The sequence below is a fragment of the Pinus tabuliformis genome, chromosome 5_1 (assembly GCF_031772625.1).
Source record: "Pinus tabuliformis cultivar Carrire ecotype Pingquan chromosome 5_1, CPIR1, whole genome shotgun sequence".
NCBI lineage: Eukaryota > Viridiplantae > Streptophyta > Pinopsida > Pinales > Pinaceae > Pinus > Pinus tabuliformis.
The window spans coordinates 924069249-924089847 of NC_142305.1; the positions used below are offsets into that span (position 1 = coordinate 924069249).

Consider the following 20599-nt stretch of genomic DNA (forward strand, 5'->3'; position numbering starts at 1 on the left):
CAGCATTTACCGGAGAAACATGGAGAGTTGGAGTACATCAGGAGACCAGCCTTTGGGAGGAGTTTTGGAGGAGGTGGGTGCTACATTTGAGCAGTTCAAAATTCAGCCTTGGAGGACTGTGCAGAGGGCTAGACTGGGCTCACGTGGGTATTGAAGGAGAGAGCTACAGCACTGGGATCAGATTGGAGAAGGGTGGAAATTCATAAGGGATAGCACCTCAACGATTTGGGGCAGATTTGGAGAGATTTCCCAGCACATTTCACACAGGTCGAGTTTTCCAGCTTGAGGAGGAGGACGTGCTCCTTGGGGGTCGATTTTCAGGGGTCTGAACTAGGCCAAACCCTTCCTGGGTTTTGGTGGGTTTTGGTTGAGGATCTGAGAGCTGAAGTTTCATAATTTTCTAAGCAAGGGAAGCAGGGGTTTCAGCACATCCTTTCCAGCAGACAGCGTAGTTTCTGGGCAGTGTGGATCACTTCCGGAGCAGCAATTGGGCCCCTCGGATCATCATTTTCTCGCCTGGGTTTTATCACGCTTGTCCTTGGAGACAAGCCCAGGTTCACCATTCCATTCACTATTGTATTTGCCCCATAATGATTTAATAAAATCGCTCAAAAGTTCTCTATTTCCAACGTTTTCATGGGTGTTTTGTGATTGCATCTCATTTCTGGATGTTGGTTTGTCTGTTTGCTTTGTTTAACACTGAATTTCCTAGATAGGAACATTACATGTGCTTCGACCTTCTTGGTTCTCTGACAATCTTCATATAGGTTTGATCAATACAAGGTATCATAATCGAATCCAGCATGTCATCAGATAGTCCATCAAACACTTTATGGAGCCAAACTACTTCACAGTTGATTGTACAAGCTTCCATATCTTCTTTCTTTGTAGTGCCATAGAATTTTGTTTTATGCTCTACCAAGAAACCAAATCCCAAGTAGAACCAACCATCAGTAGTCTCCCTACTCATCACTAGCACTGCTAACCCAATCGATGTGTCCTTGATCAAATGTTTCATGGAACCAATCAACTACAATGATGGATCAACAATATTAGAACTTTCCAACTTCTGCCATAGGTATATAATTTGTCTTCTAGAGGATCTTGGTAACAAGTTTCTCTTAGTTTTCTGCCAATCCTTAAGTAGTGATGCATCCATCCAAGATATGTCAAATTCTGCTCTTAAATCCCTCTGGAGATAATATCTCTAACTCATCAGTTGTTCTTGAATCATTCAATTCGATTCCAAAGTATGAGGTTCCTTTTTCATGTCTTTCAAGAATCTGGAGTAACCTTTCCAACTGAGGTAAGTAAACTTCTTCCTTTTATTGGGAGAACCTTCTTAAGTCTTTCCATGCAGCCATCTAATGCAAGTGTTGACTTCCTTGATGTATACTTCAAACTGCTAGCTTCTCCTATAGAATATGTTCTGCTACATATAAGAAAAGTTTGCTTCTTGAAATACTCTACTCTAGCTACTAGTTCATTCTTCAATGCATAAGGTCAAATTTGCTTCACTGGATTTCAAGTGAATGTTAACTCTTTCTAGCTAATGGAATCTCTATTATGCTGCAAGTTAGATATTGACTACCACTATAGTACTTCTTGTCTAATATTTCCTTTTCTTGATTGCCATCCCACTAGCTTCCTTACTCCTTAGAGAAAAATGTTAGCTTCCTCTGAATCTTCATGATGAAATCTTGTAGACATGAATCTTTCTATATTATCTGTAAATGTCACTGAAAGCTTCTTCTAGAGTTCTGTGATGGATTTTATGTTGACAATGATCAAGAAAACTCCTCTTCTTACTATAGTGAGTTGATTTTGACTATGAGCTCCTTCTTAATTTTGATCTCCATGAAAAGACTTAACTTACGAGTCCCAATGATCTTCTATGCTATCCCTCATAGATCATATAACTGTCTTATCAACAAATATTATTCTATCTGCCATCTTCTAAACAAAAAATATAAAACTTGACTGTAAACTTGGTACAAAAGTAGATTGTAAAGCTATGTACACCTGCCTTGTTCTTTATTAACACTAATAGTAGAGATCCATGTTGTCTTCGACCTTGGGTTTCTTCAAAGCTTCTTCATCTTCAATTGTTAATACTTCATTTCTTTCTTTCCTCTTATTGCTCTTATTGTTCTTAGCGTTCTTGGGACAATCTCTCTTGATATGTCCATATTCATGACAACCATAGAATTGAATTTTGAACATATCCTTGTTTTTATGAGACTTGTTGCCATTGTTTTTGTGATGAGATCCAGACTTTCCAAACTTCTTTTTCGATATAGCTGCGAAAACTTGAGACTTTTCATTATTAGGTTCAGTATCAACTTTAGCCTTCAGTTTTGATTCCTCTAGAACACATGAAGCCCATAATTCTTCAAAGGTTAGAGTTTCCTTTCTAGCATAGATGCCTCCTGCAAAACCACCTCAACTTGGAGGTAGAGCATTGATTACAAAAGTAATTAATTCAGATTCAGATATAGTTTCACCAAGTCCTTGAAGTTGATCTTTCATTTTTTATATCTTCATAAAGAATGAAGCCACGGATTTCAAGTGAATGTTAACTCTTTCTGGCTAATGGAATCTCTATTATGCTGCAAGTTAGATATTGACTACCACTATAATACTTCTTTTCTAATATTTCCTTTTCTTGATTGCCATCCCACTAGCTTGAAACATGGGATGGCATCTCCCTGTGAGATGTCAAGAACACCGTCGACTAGTAGCCTGATCCATTGGGCCAATCCCAAACATGTATATGCTTTGTTGTATAATCTCTGTGACTGAAACTCTTGAACTGAAAATACACCCTTTTCTGCAAACTGAAATCTGATCTGAAACTGAAAGAAGGTACTGCAATTCTCAAACCAAACTAATAGATCATCAAGATCTTTAGGACCTTTTCTTCGGGCTTCAACTTCTAATGAATTATTTCATAACTTGCTGAAAACTGAAAACTAAAATAAACTGAATTCCTACCTACTTACTCTAATCAGTTGTTCAACTGCTGGTTAGGTAAAATGAAACAGCCAATGCAACCATTCAAGCATTATGTAATTTGATGTATTTTGCTGCATTTGCTTGTTTGTGATCAAAACTGAGATTCTAAAACCAATTATAACCTTGTCAACAAATGAGAAGATAAGGAAATACTTGATTTCCTTTGTTGACTCTAGAAACTGTACAAAAGGATCTTCCAAGATATATACACTAATGTTTAACTGATTTAAGCAATTGTACAATTGTTCTGGATGGCCTCCATGCCATGAAAGTGAAATGTCATTTTCATCTTTATCACCCTGCAACGTGATAAGAGTGAAATGTCACTATTAGGGTCCTATAATAATAGGATTCATAGTTTTGAATTGACTATGCTCAGTATTGTAATATTGTACATAACTTTGCTTTCTGCAAATGTATTCCCAAATTAAAAAATGTAAAGAGGGTATGTCCTAAAAGAAATATCAAATGACAAGAAAAATAATAAAAACTCAAAAATAAACAAAATTGAAAAATATATATATGAACTACAAAATAAAAACAGACCATGAAAGTGTGCAAGTCCAAGTGCCACTACTCTTTACTTTACTGTCTTAAATAATGGTTGTGTGCAGCTTGTCATACATGCCACAACCCATGGTAGGCAAATTGCTTAATCTTCACTATTTCATGCTTTGAATTTTATGTTTATAATTAGAGAATAAAATCTGACCAAACAGCTTTATCTTGGCAGATCATTAGATAGGTAGAGAAAATAAAAGGAGCTCATCAGTTTAATCTGAGCCCTTAGAATATATAAGGTTAGAAGTAGATAGTTTGTTTTATAAAAGAAAAGAAAACAAAAGGGTTTTCTAGCTTAAGTGCACCAACCAAAACGAAGAAAAAATGTTAGGGTAAGTAATGGGTAAGTAGAAGAAAGGTTGCTAAAGTATAAATTTGATTGGGCAAAAGCACATTTATCATGCTTAATCATATGTTTCAATATGCATGAGCAATTAAGAAAGCAAAAACAGAGGTTTACAAGTTGATTTAATTGACTTCCCCTCATTCATTTCACCCCTATACTTACTAATTTCCCCATCCACAAGTATGTTTTAGTACTAAAAATCCTTCAAGTCATAAAGGCTCGAAGAATTTCTCTGATTTTTGGTGGAACCGGACCCTCGGCTTAATGACTTATGGACATCAAGTGTTAGAATTCCCTTTATAAAATTCATTTCCCTTCATTATCCTAATAAAACCCCTTTTCCTAAGGTTAAACTCCATTTGCCTATGAAAAATAAAAAACTCCATGTTAAATTCCATTTCACTCAAAATACCCACAAAAAGATTGTATCCTAAGTATAAGTGTATGTAAAGGAAAAGCGCAAATATTACATTATACTTAGTATTATTTTCATTCTACTCATTTCAGTTCATATTAATTTCTAACTTAATAATATAGCTCCCGATATACCATTTTTCCTCGTATATAAATAAATCCCCGTATATATTACCCCTACCCTTAGTTTAACTATAAACTATATTTTTACCCTATCCCCCCGACAAAACCCTCTTAACTCACCAATTCTCCGTAAAGTTAAGATAATCCCTCCATTAACCCCGTCCGATCATTTAATCCCGTGTTTAACTCCAGAATAATCACAAACCACCATTAATTAAAGCCCCCCCCAAAACCTTTGCCCATTTCATCCATGCTAATCTGTCACCCGACTATCGTCCGATCGTCAACACCTGAATCTAACGATTCACAGCCATATCGGGTTCACCCGATATTCGACCTTTACCCGCCCAATAAAGTGGTATTGCCCGGACCCCCATCTGCTACATGTCAAGCGTTAAGGTAGATCGGGTGACCTCGCCAAAATACCACCTCCTCGATAAAGCGGTGCGATGGCTTGGGAAACCACCTCCCCGCCCAACCCGAAAAACCACCCACTATTCATTTGTAATTCGCCCGCCAAAAAATGATTGTTGTTCAATAAAAAGGCCGAGAAGCCCTATTTGGCCTTTTTCGATCAATTTCTTTGTAAAACCTCTGCAAGCCATTGCAACACCTTCAAACCCTGAAATTACCAGTTGACCTCAATTTCACTCTTGAAGAAGTTGCAGAGACCCCAATCAAGCTCTCAGTCCGTACCAAAGCCCTTTCAACCTTCTGTAGTTGCCGAGAACACCAATTTGAAGTTATTTCACCCAAATTCCAGGTATTTTGAGAAAAAACCAAAACGGCCCTCTCATTTGAAGATGTACAGTAAAAGTTAAAAGGTTATAGTGAAAGTCAAAAAAGCACAGTAAAAGGAAAAAGATAAATCAGCCAGATGAAAGAGTATCAGTAAAAGTGTATCAGATTGAAAAATCAAAGAGAATAAATGCAGCCAGCGGGAAGACAAACAACATGGAAGACAGTTACAAAGCATACAGATAAAATAAATTCATGTCAAAGTGAAGATAGATGAAAAAACAGAGCAATCAAGGTAAACAGTAAAAGTAAACATGGAGGCAATAAGGGTTAAACAGAGATAAAAACACTTTCACCAACAAAAATGAAGTTTATCCAAAATAAAGCTAAAAACAGTTAAAAGAAAATTAAGGTTAAAAGATGAAATCAGAGCATGAATGGTACATTTTCCAGAAATTTCCTGTTTAAGTCATAATTTTGCAGAAACTATTGTGGCTAATCCAAGATGCATTTTGAGAAACTGGAAGAGGTTTGTGTTCCTAAAAGGCTACTCTACAAAAACCTATCTCACTTTTTACACAGGTATTACAAAAAGGTAGATAAATGCATATCTTCACAACCTATGTTTCGAACTGTGCAAAGTCCTGTTTTTGACATCATTTTGCAGAGAATATTGTGAACAATTGGAGCTGAATTTTTGGAAACTGAAAGAGGTTTATCTCAATAACATACTTATCTACAATAACCTCTTTCACTTTTTACATATCTATCTCGGATTGAGATATACAAAGGTATCACTGAACCCTAATTTTGCAGAATTTCTGGGGCAGAATGCACAAAGGAAGGAGGTAGTTAGTGACTTGGAAACCTCATCATCGATTAAGAGTTGCTATCAAATTCAAATTTATCTTCTTTGTCACCATCAATTCATAAATATAGTGCCAAATAGATTCATTAGTTTTGAGTGTCCTTTATTTAAATTCTATTAATGTAAAACAGTTTGAGATATTTGTAAAACCAATCTTGATATTTTTTCAAGATATTTCAGTTTAGAATTTGTATAAATACTTCTTCATTTGAAGTATTTTGGGTGGATCCTATTAGACATTTCTATATACTTTTTAATCAGAAGACCTGGAAGGCCATTGTATCATTTGCTGAGCCAACAAGCTGGATTGATGAATAAAGATCAGACATTTCAAAGGATTCATGTGTTAAGCGAATTTTAGACAAGTATTCTCATGTGTTGTTGTCATTTTTCTCAAGTTATTTATAATCTTTAATGTTTTTCCAAATCTAAATGTTATGACTGGAATACTACTTCAGGACTTGTTTAATTACACTCTGACTTAACAGTTATGCATTTGAATTTTTTCTTCTGATATTTAAATTAAATAATTCTTAATTGCTCTTTGGTTTAGATTGATTTCCTGAATATCCAGGTTAAAGGATTCTTAATTGCCCTTTGATCTTGATTACCCTTTCCATCCTCATTCATTATCCGGGTCTGAGAACCCTTAACTGCTCTCTCACCCCAAGTGAAATCCTTTCACCCCTCTGTCTCAAAGATCTGAAAAACACTTTGCTATCTTTTCCTTTGAAAGTTCCCTTTAGTGAATTAATCCAGTTTTGCTTCCTTATTAGTTGACTCCATAGCCCAATGGTCTAAAAGACATCAATTTATCCATCTGCCTAAGCAGATCCCGCCACCCAATCTCAAACACAAATCAAACACCCTTAGAACAATCATAACTAGCCTAAAAACATCTTAACTAAAACAAAGTTAAATTTTAAAGAGAGAGCCCTCTCTGAGCATCAGGAAGGCTAGGTCCTGATCTCCAAAAGTGGTTTGTAGTTACCTCGGTGATTTCTTTCTTTAACCTTGAGAAAATATTGAGTGATAACACCATAGAGTTGATTTCTTTAGAGATATCTTTTGTCCAGTTGTATTGATGGAACATAATTTCACCAATGTGTCATAGACTTCCTTGGATGTGGACAAATCTAAAACAAAAGTAATGAGATGATCTTTGAAGGACTCAAAGAGAACCCTTTAAGCTCCAATTTCTCCCTTATTGTACTTGGCCACTTCTTGAGCATTGTTTTTATCTGGTACTAGAACATTTCCTTCAACAAATTGCATGACTTCATTTTCTTTAAGGACTAAGTCAATCCTCTTCTTCCAAGCTTTGAAATTGGATGCTTCTTCAAGTTTGTTGCCTTCCTTGCAGATGCCTTTCATTTGATTGGGAGTATCATACATATAGAAAGAAGAGTACTTACTTGAAAGTGAGAGAGATCTGCTACAAGAATATCTTCAAGAATGTTCTTAAGTGAGTGAGAGTTGCTATAATGATGTCATCAAGAGAATGATTTTCAAGCCTCCTTTCTTAGCTTTGGTAGTGAGAGAGAAATGCTACAAGGGTGTTTTCAATTATGCCAACAAGTTGTGATCTTCACGCTTCCTTTCTCTACCTTAGTGCTTCCTTCCTTCACCTTAGCTCTGATACCATGTTGAGAAACCAAGTGTAGTAAAGTTTAACACCTAATTTCTCTTCTTGATAATTACTTGTGAATATTAGATGTCTTCTTTATTACTTCTTATATCTTCTTCATCAAGCAATTCTACAAATGTTCAATCTTTCAAGAAAATATAGAAATCACAATAAGACCAGAGACACCAAAATTAGGCTACAGGGAAGGGCAAAACCCACAAGGGGAAAACCCAACAATCCTTCTCTTATAGAATCAGATGAAGTTGAGGTATCCAAGACCAAGACCAAAACAAGTCCAAACCCTCTTCCAAGTCACCTGCAAAGTCAAAGTCAATACTGGTCCAACCTGCTCCAATCTGGTCAAACTTCAGGATTTTCGGACCTGTAACTAGGGCCGAATTTGGCCTGCAACCACTTCACGAAATTCGGCCTTTTTCACAGAAATTTCAGTCCACACGTGTGAGCTGCTACAAGGTCAAACTTCAGTCAATTAGGAATATTCTTCCTGTCTTTTTGACTTCGTTCTTCTCTCTCCTTTTACTTAGCTTTCTCTTCTTTTCTAGGTTCAGATATGCTCATTGTGTATGAGTGAATAAGCTTCCAAATGAGTCGAACTTGTCCTCCATATATAGCTGTCCAGAAGGGTCAAATACGTGTCTGTTAGAGGTCTAGGCCAACTTGTCCAAGGAGGGCCAGCTTGGTTAACTTGTGGACTAATGACTCAATATAAAATTCAAATTCCTTCTTCTTACAAATGTCCAAATGGGACATGACTCAAATACATTTTCTTTTGACTCAATAAATTATTTTTCTCTTCTTGACTCTAAGCATGAACAACATGCTTTGACAAAAATATGACAAATATAAATATAATAAATATATCAATGATAAATTTACATTATGAAGACCAACTCTAGTTACATCTTCAACAAAATAAACACGCAAGATATGGATGTAAAGCTTCATGAGATCCAACTTTTTTGCAAAGCAGCAAGCCTATTTTAGTTGCTAGGATTCAAATCAAATTAACAAGAACATCAACCTAATTAAAGTGGTCTTCCCAACTCCTGGAGGTCCAATAATCAAAATAGAGCCTCCATCCTCAACCAAGTCGTGTACCAGCCCTGCAGTCCCAGGAATTGCACGGCCAACACGACATGTGAGGCCAATTATACACCCTGTGCGGTTTCTAATAGCACTGATACGATGCAGGGAACGATCAATACCCGCACGATTATCATCTCCAAAATCACCCACCTGCAAAATAAATTTTTACAACTGAGTTTACGAATCATAAATTATATGTCTCCAAATACTAATTTGAAATGTGTTTCACAAAATGAAATAAAGAAAAGAAAACTAGACCTCTTTTCTTGAGTTATCCAGAAACTACAAGTTTGACATACACTGTTATAATTCATGCAAGTCAAATGCAGAATTACATCCTGATAGACAAATATGCCACAATAAAATGCTTGTTATGAATCACTTTGGATCCCATCTTAATGTTAAAAGTCACAATTGAGGTTTTACAGTTTCATTATTACTGCGTGAAATTCTAGTCACTAAAATTTTTGGCACAATTTTGCATTAATAAAAGAAGTTCTTGTGGTTCAGAAAATCCTGATTCCTAGCCCTACAGTGACAGCATAAAATTCATGCTAATCATATGCTCAAAGGTTCCTTATAATGAATTTCACACAGTGTTGTGTATCCCCCATTGTTCAAATCATACAAGCAGACTGTCATAACGTTAAATATGGCATTCCCTCATAGATTGATATTTTACTGAATATTTCTTGCTTAGGACTAAGAAAATTGGTTTGGCCTAGTTGCCTGACGGTAACAGTGTCTACTCTCAAGTCACCATGGTACCCAACTCTAGTATGACACATATCCCTCTGGGTAACCAAACTCTTGACCTCCAGTCTAAGAATATATTACCTTTTTGATGTTCTAGGTATCTAAAGTTTCTGTAAAAACTGTCACCGTGAAGCCTCTGAACTCACAAACATACTCATATCCTAAAGGGCTCACCTCTCACAACCATTTCTCTTAAAATGTCAACTGAGAAAAAGTTTGGATGTTCATTAATAACAAAGAAGCAGATGATCCTCTCAGCTCCGATTCTACTATCTTAATGTGAGAGAGCTTACATGTCCACTCCCCAATTGTTCATGATATATCAGTATGAGTTTGAACTCTTTCTAAATTTGTTCTATAGAGTGTTCTTTATGTCAGTGCAGAAGTCTGTCCCAAAGATATTGATAAAATTTTCCCATAACCATTTTAGCAAACTAACGTGTCCTTAGTGCCATATTCAGACTTAATAGTAAAAACTCTTTGATTCAATTTACAAGGTGAAACGTGAAACTATCAATAGATGATCAATAAGTCGTAATTTAAATGAGTCTAGTACTGTTAAATTTTATGGTATGTTCTATGCTTGCAACAGTTACTTCAATGTCTTATCATCACAGCAATTGTAGATAGAACATCAACTGACAACAATACATACAAGAAGATATGAGATAATTTCATTACAACTGAGGGTCCCAATTATATACCTAGGTAGGTACCCATTCACGAATGGTCATGTCCTTGGAGACATGACCCTTCAACACTAATTATTAGTTAATTATTCATAATTTATGATTATTGTTATTTATAGTTATTTATATTATATTATATTTTATATATATATATATATATATATATATTATTCATAACAGGCTTCTAGGAAGGGGAATTAGCCCCTAGTTGCACTCTTTAACACTCCCTCTCAACTAGGGAGGAATTCCACCTGTTAACATCCATTCACTACTATGCCACCATGTCCATCATGTGCCATCTCTGCAACTTGTCTCATCTCTACTGAAGATTGATATCATAGTCCACTAAGAAAGGATTGAAAGAGGGTGGGTCACAAGACCTTGCCATCCTCGCCAAAATGACAGAGGCAAGTCCTCATGTCTAGGGATAGAACCCCTACCAGGCTTGATCCTTTAGTGATCAAGTTGTTGAACATCATGCATCCTAGTCATAGGGAATACAGTAGTACCTGACACGTCCGTCAGTAGTACTAATTAACCCTAACCACTTTTCCCAACTCATTGGCCAGATGAGAGGTACTTCCCAAGAGTCCCAGACTGCAAGGGTAGGATGTATGTTGGGGTATCCACAAGGGAAGGTGAACCACTCACCCTATTCTCATATAGCGTACTCCATAGGGGAAGGTGAACCACTCACCCTATGTGTATGTTTACATACTCCATAGGGGAAGGTGAACCACTCACCCAAGAGCTATGTCCATCATGATTCCCATACAAGCTCTTGTTTCCATGATACCACGATGCATCTTCTTATCATGGTCATATCTGCAAAGACTTATGATAGGACCCTTATTGAGAGGGACACCATCTCATTCATGATGGAGATCTATTACTCCCTCTTTCCCTAGTCCTTTTCTTCAACTTCCTCCATCCTTCAGGGGATATGAGCTCCTCTCCATAATCTTTCCATAGTACTATCTTGTCAACCTTTCCTTTGCACTTATTTGAGTCCTTTCAACTTGTCTTTCTCTATCTAGCATAGAGACCACAAACTGTTGATTGAGGTAACCTTCTTGTTCATGGACATTTGTTACCTTGCTTATCAATATCAATATCAATGATGATTATTTTCTCATCATTTTTCCCGGATCTGAGATCTCATGAAGATATTTCTTCATTCTTTGATACCTTCTTTGCTACATTTCAGAGAGTATATCTTCTAGCATTTCATGTATCCCTCTTATGTCTCCTTTCTTACTTCATAGGAAAGAGAGAACCTTAAGAGTTCTCATGAATTCAAAGGAGACCTTGATGTGTTCACTGACTTCTCTTCTCTATAAGGATTATGACAATCCTTCTTATTCCTTGCAAGAACCTTGATGACCCATCCAACATATAGGTTTTCTTGCAATCATGAAGTCATAGAACCAAACTTGATTATAGAATGAAAAGGTACTTACTTGATTGTGAAGATGAAGTCTTCACCTTGATCATGTTGACAGTAGTTGGAGCAGATGTTTTGAAGCTTCCTCCGATTGAGATTCTTGATAGGAAGATTGCCTTCTTTGTCTTCGAGCTTATATATCCAACAAACTGCTGATATAATTGGGCTACATAAGAAACCTTGAAGTATGCAGCATTGAATTGAAGTTGCTTGCCATGATGTATAGTGATCCATTAGATAGTACAACTTCTGATTTGAGTACTATCCATATACACTCCTATATATGCCTTTGAATCAAGTTCTGAGAATCTGATATCTTAAGACTGTGTTCTTTATAGAGAAGGATTCAATCTGAGATAGTGACTATCACTGAGATGTTGTAGATGAAACTGTGGGAGGCACCAAAATTGTTGTCATGTACCCTGAGATCTGAAGACTATTGACATCCAAAACCCTTGCTGTTGTGGACTGTTGTTGTAAATTGTTTCCTTGATCTAGGGTTCGATCAATATGATTCTTTAATGTAGATCTTGCCATCCTTGAGCTTGCTTTGATGCTTGAATCTTGATTCTTGCATGTCTCTTTTCTGCCCTTTCTTTGACTGCTGAACCTTGCTCTGATACAATGTTGAAGAATCTAGGGCATTCAGAATTAAGGTGATTCTTCTTAGCATGATAACAATTTGTGAAGTGTTTTTACAGTTTATCTTAGCTTGATCTTCTTTACATTATTAGTGTGTGTGTTTACTTCATCAAACTGCTATCAAAAACAAAAGAGACAAGAACACAAAATATTTGGCTTTCTGCCAGGGCCAAAACCTCTCCCTCTTGGAGAGGAAAACCCGCACAAAATTCTTCTTATAGAGATTCCAATTGACGAATACCAAGACCATGACCCTTGACACTTTCTGCCACTCCAAGACCAAGACATCAATCCTCTTCTCTGTTTACTGCTGAGATCATCATGATTGTTGTGCCATTGAAATCATCACTGCTGCATCACTGAGATCTTCACTGCTGCTTCTTCACCATATCAATGAGATCTATTGAGATCTTCACTGTGATCTTTATTCTATGCTTTCATTGATGCACTGAGAGCTTCATTATGACAATCATCATGATGATTGTTTCATCATACTTCCATAAGCACTAGAATCATCATTGTACCTTAAGATCATATGCCAAGAGAGTATTTCATGATATATATGTCGAGACTGTAATGATAACTGAGGGATCACTTATGCCGAGACTGTGAGCCTTTTATCATCATATAAATACATCCATCGAGATTGTGATAATGTTCTAGATCCTTACCCTTTTATTGATGCCGAGACTGTAATGGTTACTGCTCACCGAGACTGTAATCCTCTTTCACTTGTCATGATTCTGAGACTGATCATCTTTGTCATTGCAGTAGACATAGTTATCACCGAAATTCTCTCCAACATGATTATGCCGAGATAATGTTCATAACTGAGATAGTATATGCCGAGGCTGATCCATCCATAGGTGACTGCGTTCTGGAATGAACTCCGAGTTGGTATGCTGTTGTAGGATCACCGTGATACATATGTTTAGACTGCTTAGGAGACAGGTCGAAGATACATTCTCCTGTAGTGCGAGTTGCAGGGACTTGCCTCCCTCTTTACTTCATCCGAGACCTAGTTTGTCTGCCCTTATACCCATCCAAGGTGCAGACAGACCCTACAACAATTGCCCTAAGGCAATGCGGATCTGCTCCTTCTTTCATGCGAAATTTCAGAGAGGAAATTGCGAGTTCTCCTTATTTTATTTGCGCTGACCCTAGACGGGTATTTATAGTGGTTTGTGCTCCTATATTGAGCCGACGTGAATCCATGAACCGTCATGTCTTTTATCCAAGCCGACATGACATTTAACTATGTATTTTAATTCATTTTGGAGCCGACGTGAAGATCTCCTTATTGTTTTACTTGCAGACTTCTTGTGCTTGCTTTCGGAGGATTGTTCTTGGTCCTGGAGGGCTGCTACACACTTGTATACATTTCCATAGGCTCATGAAGAGCTTCTTTACACATGACATGACTCTTTGACATATAAATAAAATCCTAAAGACATCAAGAAGAAGTCTTTTACCTAGTGACACTTCTTGCTCATGAAACCCATGTAGCAAGGCATACAAAAATAATTTATTTCCTTTTATTACATCATTTACAAAGATCATGTCATTATGAAGACCGAACCTAGTTACACTTTCTTCAATATGTGGACCTATCGCTGTAAAGTCTCTTGGTGGGCATCAGTGTTATGTAACCTTCATTGATGATTATTCAAAGAAGACTTGGTTATACCTTCTCAAAAACAAGGATGAGGTATTCGGAAAGTTTTAGGAGTTCAAGAATGAAGTGGAAAACCTAACCGAGAGAAAGATCAAAATTCTAAGTTCAGACAATGGTGGAGAACACACCTCCAAAGAGTTAATATCTTTTTGCAAGGAAGCAGGAATCAAGAGGGAGCTCATTGTTTCCTATAATCCTGAACAGAATGGTGTGGCAAAAAGGAAAAACCATACTATTGAAGAATGTGGCAGGCCGCAGGGCTATGCTACATGATCAAGATCTCCATTAATTCCTACGGGGAGAGGCATGTAATGACAATTATCCACTTACATAGTCAAAGTCCTCACAGGATTCTTAACAACATAACTCCAGTAGAAGCCTTTACAGGAAAGAAGCCAACTGTGGATCATCTTGGGATATTTGGGTGTCCTGTGTATATTCATATACCAAAGGATAAGAGGAAGAAGCTAGATCCTACCAATCTAAAGGGCATCTTTGTGGGATATAGTGCTTCATCAAAAACATATAGAATCTATATCAAGGAGGATCGTCGAATTGAAGTGAGCAGGGATGTCATCTTTGATGAGAGCATAGCTTACAAGAAATCAAGGGATGTTTCGGTTGACTCTGATGAAGAAGAGATACCTATCTTTGAGGATATCTCTAGGGATAATGATGGTCAAGAACCAAGACCTGCTCAAGAAGATGTTGAAGGTCCTTGTGAGCCTATACAACAAGTAATTGTTCCAGAAAATTGGAAGAGGTCTATTTGGCTAAAAACTACTCTTCAAGAGAAAGAAGAACATACATCTTCAAGGGCATCCAGGAAAAGTAAGATACCAAAGAGGTATTCAAGATATGTTGCATACATGACAAGGCTTATTGAAGCAGAACCTTCCTCCTATGAAGATGCAACTAAACATCAAGAATGGAGGAATGCTATGCAGGAAGAATACTAGTCCATAATGAAGAATGATGTCTGGGAGATTGTCCCTAGGCCAAGTGACAAATCTATCGTCACTTCAAAGTGGATTTACAAGATAAATAATGTTGCAGATGAGATCATAGAAAAATACAAAGCAAGGTTTGTAGCAAGAGGCTTCTCGCAGAAGGAAAGAATTGATTATGAGGAAATCTTTGCTCCCACAGCTAGGTATACAACAATAAGATTGCTTGTTTCGTTAGTTGCTACTATGGGATGGAACATCCATCAAATGGATGTCAAGAAAACTTTCCTGAATGAGACCATTGATGAGGAGGTTTACATTGAGCAACCTCAAGGATTTGAAATAAATCAGAGGGAGACTCATGTCTGTAGATTGAAGAAATCTCTAAATGGCTTAAAGCAAACACCTAGGGCTTGGTATGATAGGATGGATGCATATCTATTAAGACTTGACTTTACCAAGAGTACTGCAGATCCTAACCTATATATCAAGGTGGTCCAGGATGAACAAGTTATCATACTATTGTATGTGGATGATCTACTAGTTACAGCCTACAGGTGTAGAGCATCCGATATAGGAATGCAAGAAGCAATTAGCAGCAAAATTTGATATGAAGGATCTCGGGATCATGCATTATTATTTGAGACTGAGGTATGGCAAAAGCCAGTAGAGATATATCTTGGTCAAGGTAAGTATGTGATCAAGATGCTTCAAAAGTATGGCATGATGGATTGCAAGCCTATGATGACTCTTATGATTACCAATTTAAAGAAGTTGAGGAGTTCAAAATCTAGTCCGGTGGATCCTACTTGCTACAGACAATTGATTGGGTCCTTGATGTATCTAGTAAATACTAGACTGAACATTTGTTTTGTAGTAAATGTCCTAAGTCAGTTTCAGATGGAGCCAAAACATGATCATTGGATTGCAGCCAAGCATATCCTAAGATATTTACGTGGGACTATATATCACTGCCTCTAGTACACTGGTAATGAAGTCCAACTCGTAGGATATACAAATTCAGATTGGGGTGGCAGTGAGACAGACAGAAAAAGCACAACAGGTGGATGCTTCAACCTAGGATCTTCCATGGTCTCATGGATGAGCAGAAAGCAAGATATAGTTGCTTTGAGTAGTGCTGAAGCTGAATATGTTGCTACAAGCGAGGTCTGTCAGGAAGCAGTTTGGCTCAAGAAGTTACTATCAGACTTGTTTGAAGGACCACTTAGCCCTACATGGATACATTGTGATAATCAGAGTTGCATAAGATTGATGGAAGACCCGGTGTTTCATGCTAAGACAAAGCATATAAACAACAAGTACCACTACATCAGAAGCTTGGTACGAGATGGGGTCGTGGAGCTGCACTATCTACCTACAGATGAACATGTAGCAAATATTTTGACTAAAGCATTACCAAACAAGAAGCTTGAGTACCTAAGAGGTAAGCTTGGTTTGGTGGATATCTCCTCCCTAATTGAGAGGGAGTGATATTAGATAGTTCTTGTCTTTATGGGTCAGGCACTAGACTAGGACTAACAACCATAAGTCTTAGTGAAGGCCATAAAGAAAGAATGGAGTTTGGAGGATTGGATAAGCATCTAGATTGGAACTTCTTATGGATTGTAGAATCCAGGGAAAGAAGTTGTTGACCGATGCTCTTTGAGGATGAGGTAGGGCATCCAAGATAAGAGTAGTCAAAGAGGACTGATATTCTTTGAGGATCCAGGTTTGGGAATCCAAGATAAGAATAGTCCTAAAAGGACATACCTTGTAGACATCTGGATGGGGTATGTGCCTTGAGAGGTAGTGTGGAAACTCACGTAAAGCCTCCCAACATAATGCTCATAATTAAAGATGAGTTTGTCCAGTTAAGGCCTTCAGGGACAGTGTTAGTTATGATAAAAAGATGCTTGACAAAGATGACTTATCAATCTGACTCTTCTTATGAGAATGCTTCAAGATTGAGATTCCTTGCACCATGAATACCTCCCTAGTTAAGGAGTGTTGAAAATTGTAGCTAAGTTCGGTCTTCATTATGATGTAACTGTAATCGTGACATTGTATATTCTTTATAGAGAAAGAAAATGAAAGAAAAAAAATTATATTTTTTTTTTGGAGTATGGGTTTCATACTCAAGTTTGAGTCAAAAGCATGTTCTTCGTGCTTTTAGGCCTTCTAGGTCTTTCTAGGATAAAGAAGAATATTGGTCATGTGTCATAGTCCCATTTGGATTCATTGTAATGAAGGAAAATATTTATTTTATCAAGAAAAAGCCATGGATAAGCCTAAGACCAAGTCGGCCTAAAAGGAGGGAAGCGACCCTCAAGAAAGGCTATATAAAGAAGTGCAAGTTGACTCATTTGGACACATATCCCAAGCTAGCTCGATCTGCAATAGCAAAAGAGAAGAAGAGTAGTTGGGAGGACAAAGAAGAAGTGCAGAAGTCGAAATTCTTTCAAGGAAACTTTTCTCTTGTCTTGCTAGAGTTTGAGAATCTGCTAGTTGCAAAAGGTCGAAATTTTGTCACAGTTGCAGGGGGGCGAAATTGCAATGGCATTGTAGCTGTATCGAAGTTTTGGAAGTTGTCTCAAGGAAGATCTTGCTGGGGGCTGGCTTGGGGCTTGGAGGGTTTATTGGCTTGGGCCTTTGGGTCTTGGAAGCCTCTTTTGTAAGCAACACTTAAAGAGGAAGAGAAGCATTTTTTGGGTTTTCCCCTTGGAGGGGTTTTGCCGTGGTTTAGAGCCTACATCTTGTGTACTTCGTCTCTTTGTGATGTTCATTGTGTTTGGTAATTGATTGATGAACAAATTTAAAGAAGTAATAAAAGACCAACTAATATCACAAGTAATTATCAAGATAAGGAAAATAAGTTATAATTTACAAGTCTCCATATTTTCCAACACTTTTCCTGCTAGTAAGAACATTCTGAAGATTGCTCCCTCTAATGCCAGTAATGGGGTATTGTTAAATGTAGATTTGGGAAGTGTCCTGACTAAGGTGAATGTGCTTGTCCCACTCTTGGAGCTTGCAAAGCTTGAACCTCCAAAAGGTCAAGTTTGGAAAATCCTCAAGCTAGATAAGGCACCGGAGGACCCTCGTGCGATATTACAAAACATGTATTATGACCAAAAGAATGGTAGGCATGCACCTTTTCTATTATCGCTAGTGATTAATGACTTAATAATGCACAATTGTATGCTCTACTCCAGAGCCTATACAATTGTTATGCCTTGAAGACTTATGAATCAATTGGAGCTACAGATTACTAGACCTTACAAAAATGTGTGTGGCTTGGAAACAAAGTCCATTCATGTTCTTGGTTTAATCAAAGATGTTAAGATTGCTTCGATTGCTCATAGACACATAGCCATGTTGATGGATATTGTAGTCATAGATGTTCCTAATGCCAGGGGCATGCTCTTATCAAGAAAATGATCGACCTATGTTGGTGGGCATTTGTAAATGGATCTATCCTATGACACCATACCTACAACTGATGGAAAACCATTTTTCTTTTATCAAGAGCCACATATGGTTGAGTGTGTTGAATACATCAACCCCTTCACTTTCTGTGAAAAATCGGTGACCCGATTCCCTAATGTAGCAACTGATTAAATTTCTCCTATTTGTTAATTTCTGAATCAAGATATTTACAGCATTACACGGTAAACATAGAAATAAAATCTACTGCAGCCTTCACAACATAAAATATTGCAGAAAAAAAAAATACTGCACAAGAGAGAAATAAACACACACACAAATACACCATTGTTTTTGGACAAACGTCCCCGGAAAAACCCAATGTGGGAAAATCAGTGCAGCCGCTGAGGGTTTTAATTATTATGCAATAGTTTCTTAGTACAAATACTTAGATGCCCAAATAAGCAATCTGATACAGAGAATAAATTGGTAAAGAGGTACTGAGAAATATTCTCACACTGCTGTTGGTGATCCAAATCTGATCCAAGCTCTAGATGGCTAGCCCCAAGCTGCCTCTGCGCAGTCTTTGCGTGGGCTCACGCAGTCACTGCGTCACAGCTTCTAGGAGCTGTGTCACCCTTCCAGCTGATAAATTTGCTGACTGGAACTTGACCCTCTAACCCTCCGGTCTCACACCAATGTTGCACGAAGCGCCCCCCCCCCCCCCCCCCCCGCGCGGTTCCAAGCCCCGAAGCGTATCTCGTACGGAAGCACCTAGGAAGCTTGGCCGGCGCTTCGGCATTTTTTGCCGCTTCCTGGAAATTTGGAAGCGCAGTACAGAAGCGCCGCTTCCAGGCCTCCGAAGCACGCTTCATACGGCGCTTCAGAGGAGGAAGCGTACGCTTCCGTACGCTTCGGGAAAGAGGCCGCGCGCAAGGCAAAAAAACATTTTTTTTTTTATTTTTTTTTTAATTTATGTTAACTTAGCATAAAGGGGGTGGGTTAGGGTGAGGTTAGAGTGAGGTTAAGGTGAGGAATGAAAAGAATAAAGCCCCCATTCATTCCTCATTTTCTCACTTTGAGTTTATGAGAGTTGGAAAAGAGAAGAGAGGAGAGGAGAAGAGAAGAGAGGAAAGGAGAGGAGAAGAGAGGAGAGCTTGGAGGAGTGAAGGAGGAGGAGCTAGGAGAAGGAGGAGGAGCGTGGAGCAAGAGCTTGGAAGGCTTCATCTACAAGAGCTAAAGAGGTAAGTTCAAACCCCAAACTCCCTTATTTTTTTGACAATTTTTTTGTATTTTTCTCCTCCCTCTCCTACTCTTTCCCATTGTTTCTACTTGTTCCTTTATTTACAGGTTGTCCACCACCTATACTTTGTAGATAATTATTTCGTCATTTTGACTGGATCCAACCTGATTATCCATAGATTGTAAATGAAAAATTTGCCTATAAATAGCGGATCGAATTGTATTAGTGTCTATAACTGATTTATTTTGGGTAATACTAAGTATTAAGGCTTCATCGGCCAGTGCTGCTAGATCTCGTGCAGCATAATCTATGGTTATAGATCCAAATTCATCGGGAAATTTTCCCGAGTATAATCCTTTGCTACATAAAAGAATAGGAAATTCCCTTTGTCGTTGTGGGATAACAAGCATTCGAATATTGATCGATCTATCTAATCGATTTGGAGCTATTAGAGCTGGATCCACTCTTTGGGGGATATGAGTCGAAGCAATAACAAGAATATTTCTCATAGAATCTTTTTCACCATCTCTAAATCTAAAGAGATTGTTCATTAATACACTAAGGAACAAATCAGTGAAGCCAAAACCAAATAAATAGTTAGTTGCGTCATTTAAATTCAGTTCATGAATGTTTGGAATCCATATTATGCAAGGAGACATGCTTTTCGCCAATTCTAAGGTAATATGGAAATCTTCCATTTTGTCTTTCACAAAAGGATCAAACTCAGTAGGAATACGTTCAGTAGGGTAATCTAAATACTCACCATACCAGAGCTTCTTCAGAGATATTCTTATTAAAGGAACATATGAGTCTGCTGCTAGACTTTTGACCAAATAGGATCGGCCAGTTCCCATAGGACCTATCAGTAAAATCCCTTTGGAAAGTAATGATCCTGAGTGGAGTGAGAAAGGTTTTCCATGAAATGTGGGGTTGGTTTGACACAATATTTGTGAAGAGGTAATCTTCTGACAAAAAGCAAGG

General features: G+C 37.7%; 1 protein-coding gene across 1 annotated transcript in view; it reads right to left on the minus strand.

Moving 5' to 3' along the window:
- The window catches only part of LOC149167806 (protein SEEDLING PLASTID DEVELOPMENT 1-like), a 365756-nt gene that overhangs the window by 301575 nt on the left and 43582 nt on the right, over positions 1-20599 (minus strand). Inside the window, 1 exon segment of the mRNA XM_089433166.1 lies at positions 8735-8949. Coding sequence (XP_089289292.1) covers positions 8735-8949 — 215 coding nt within the window.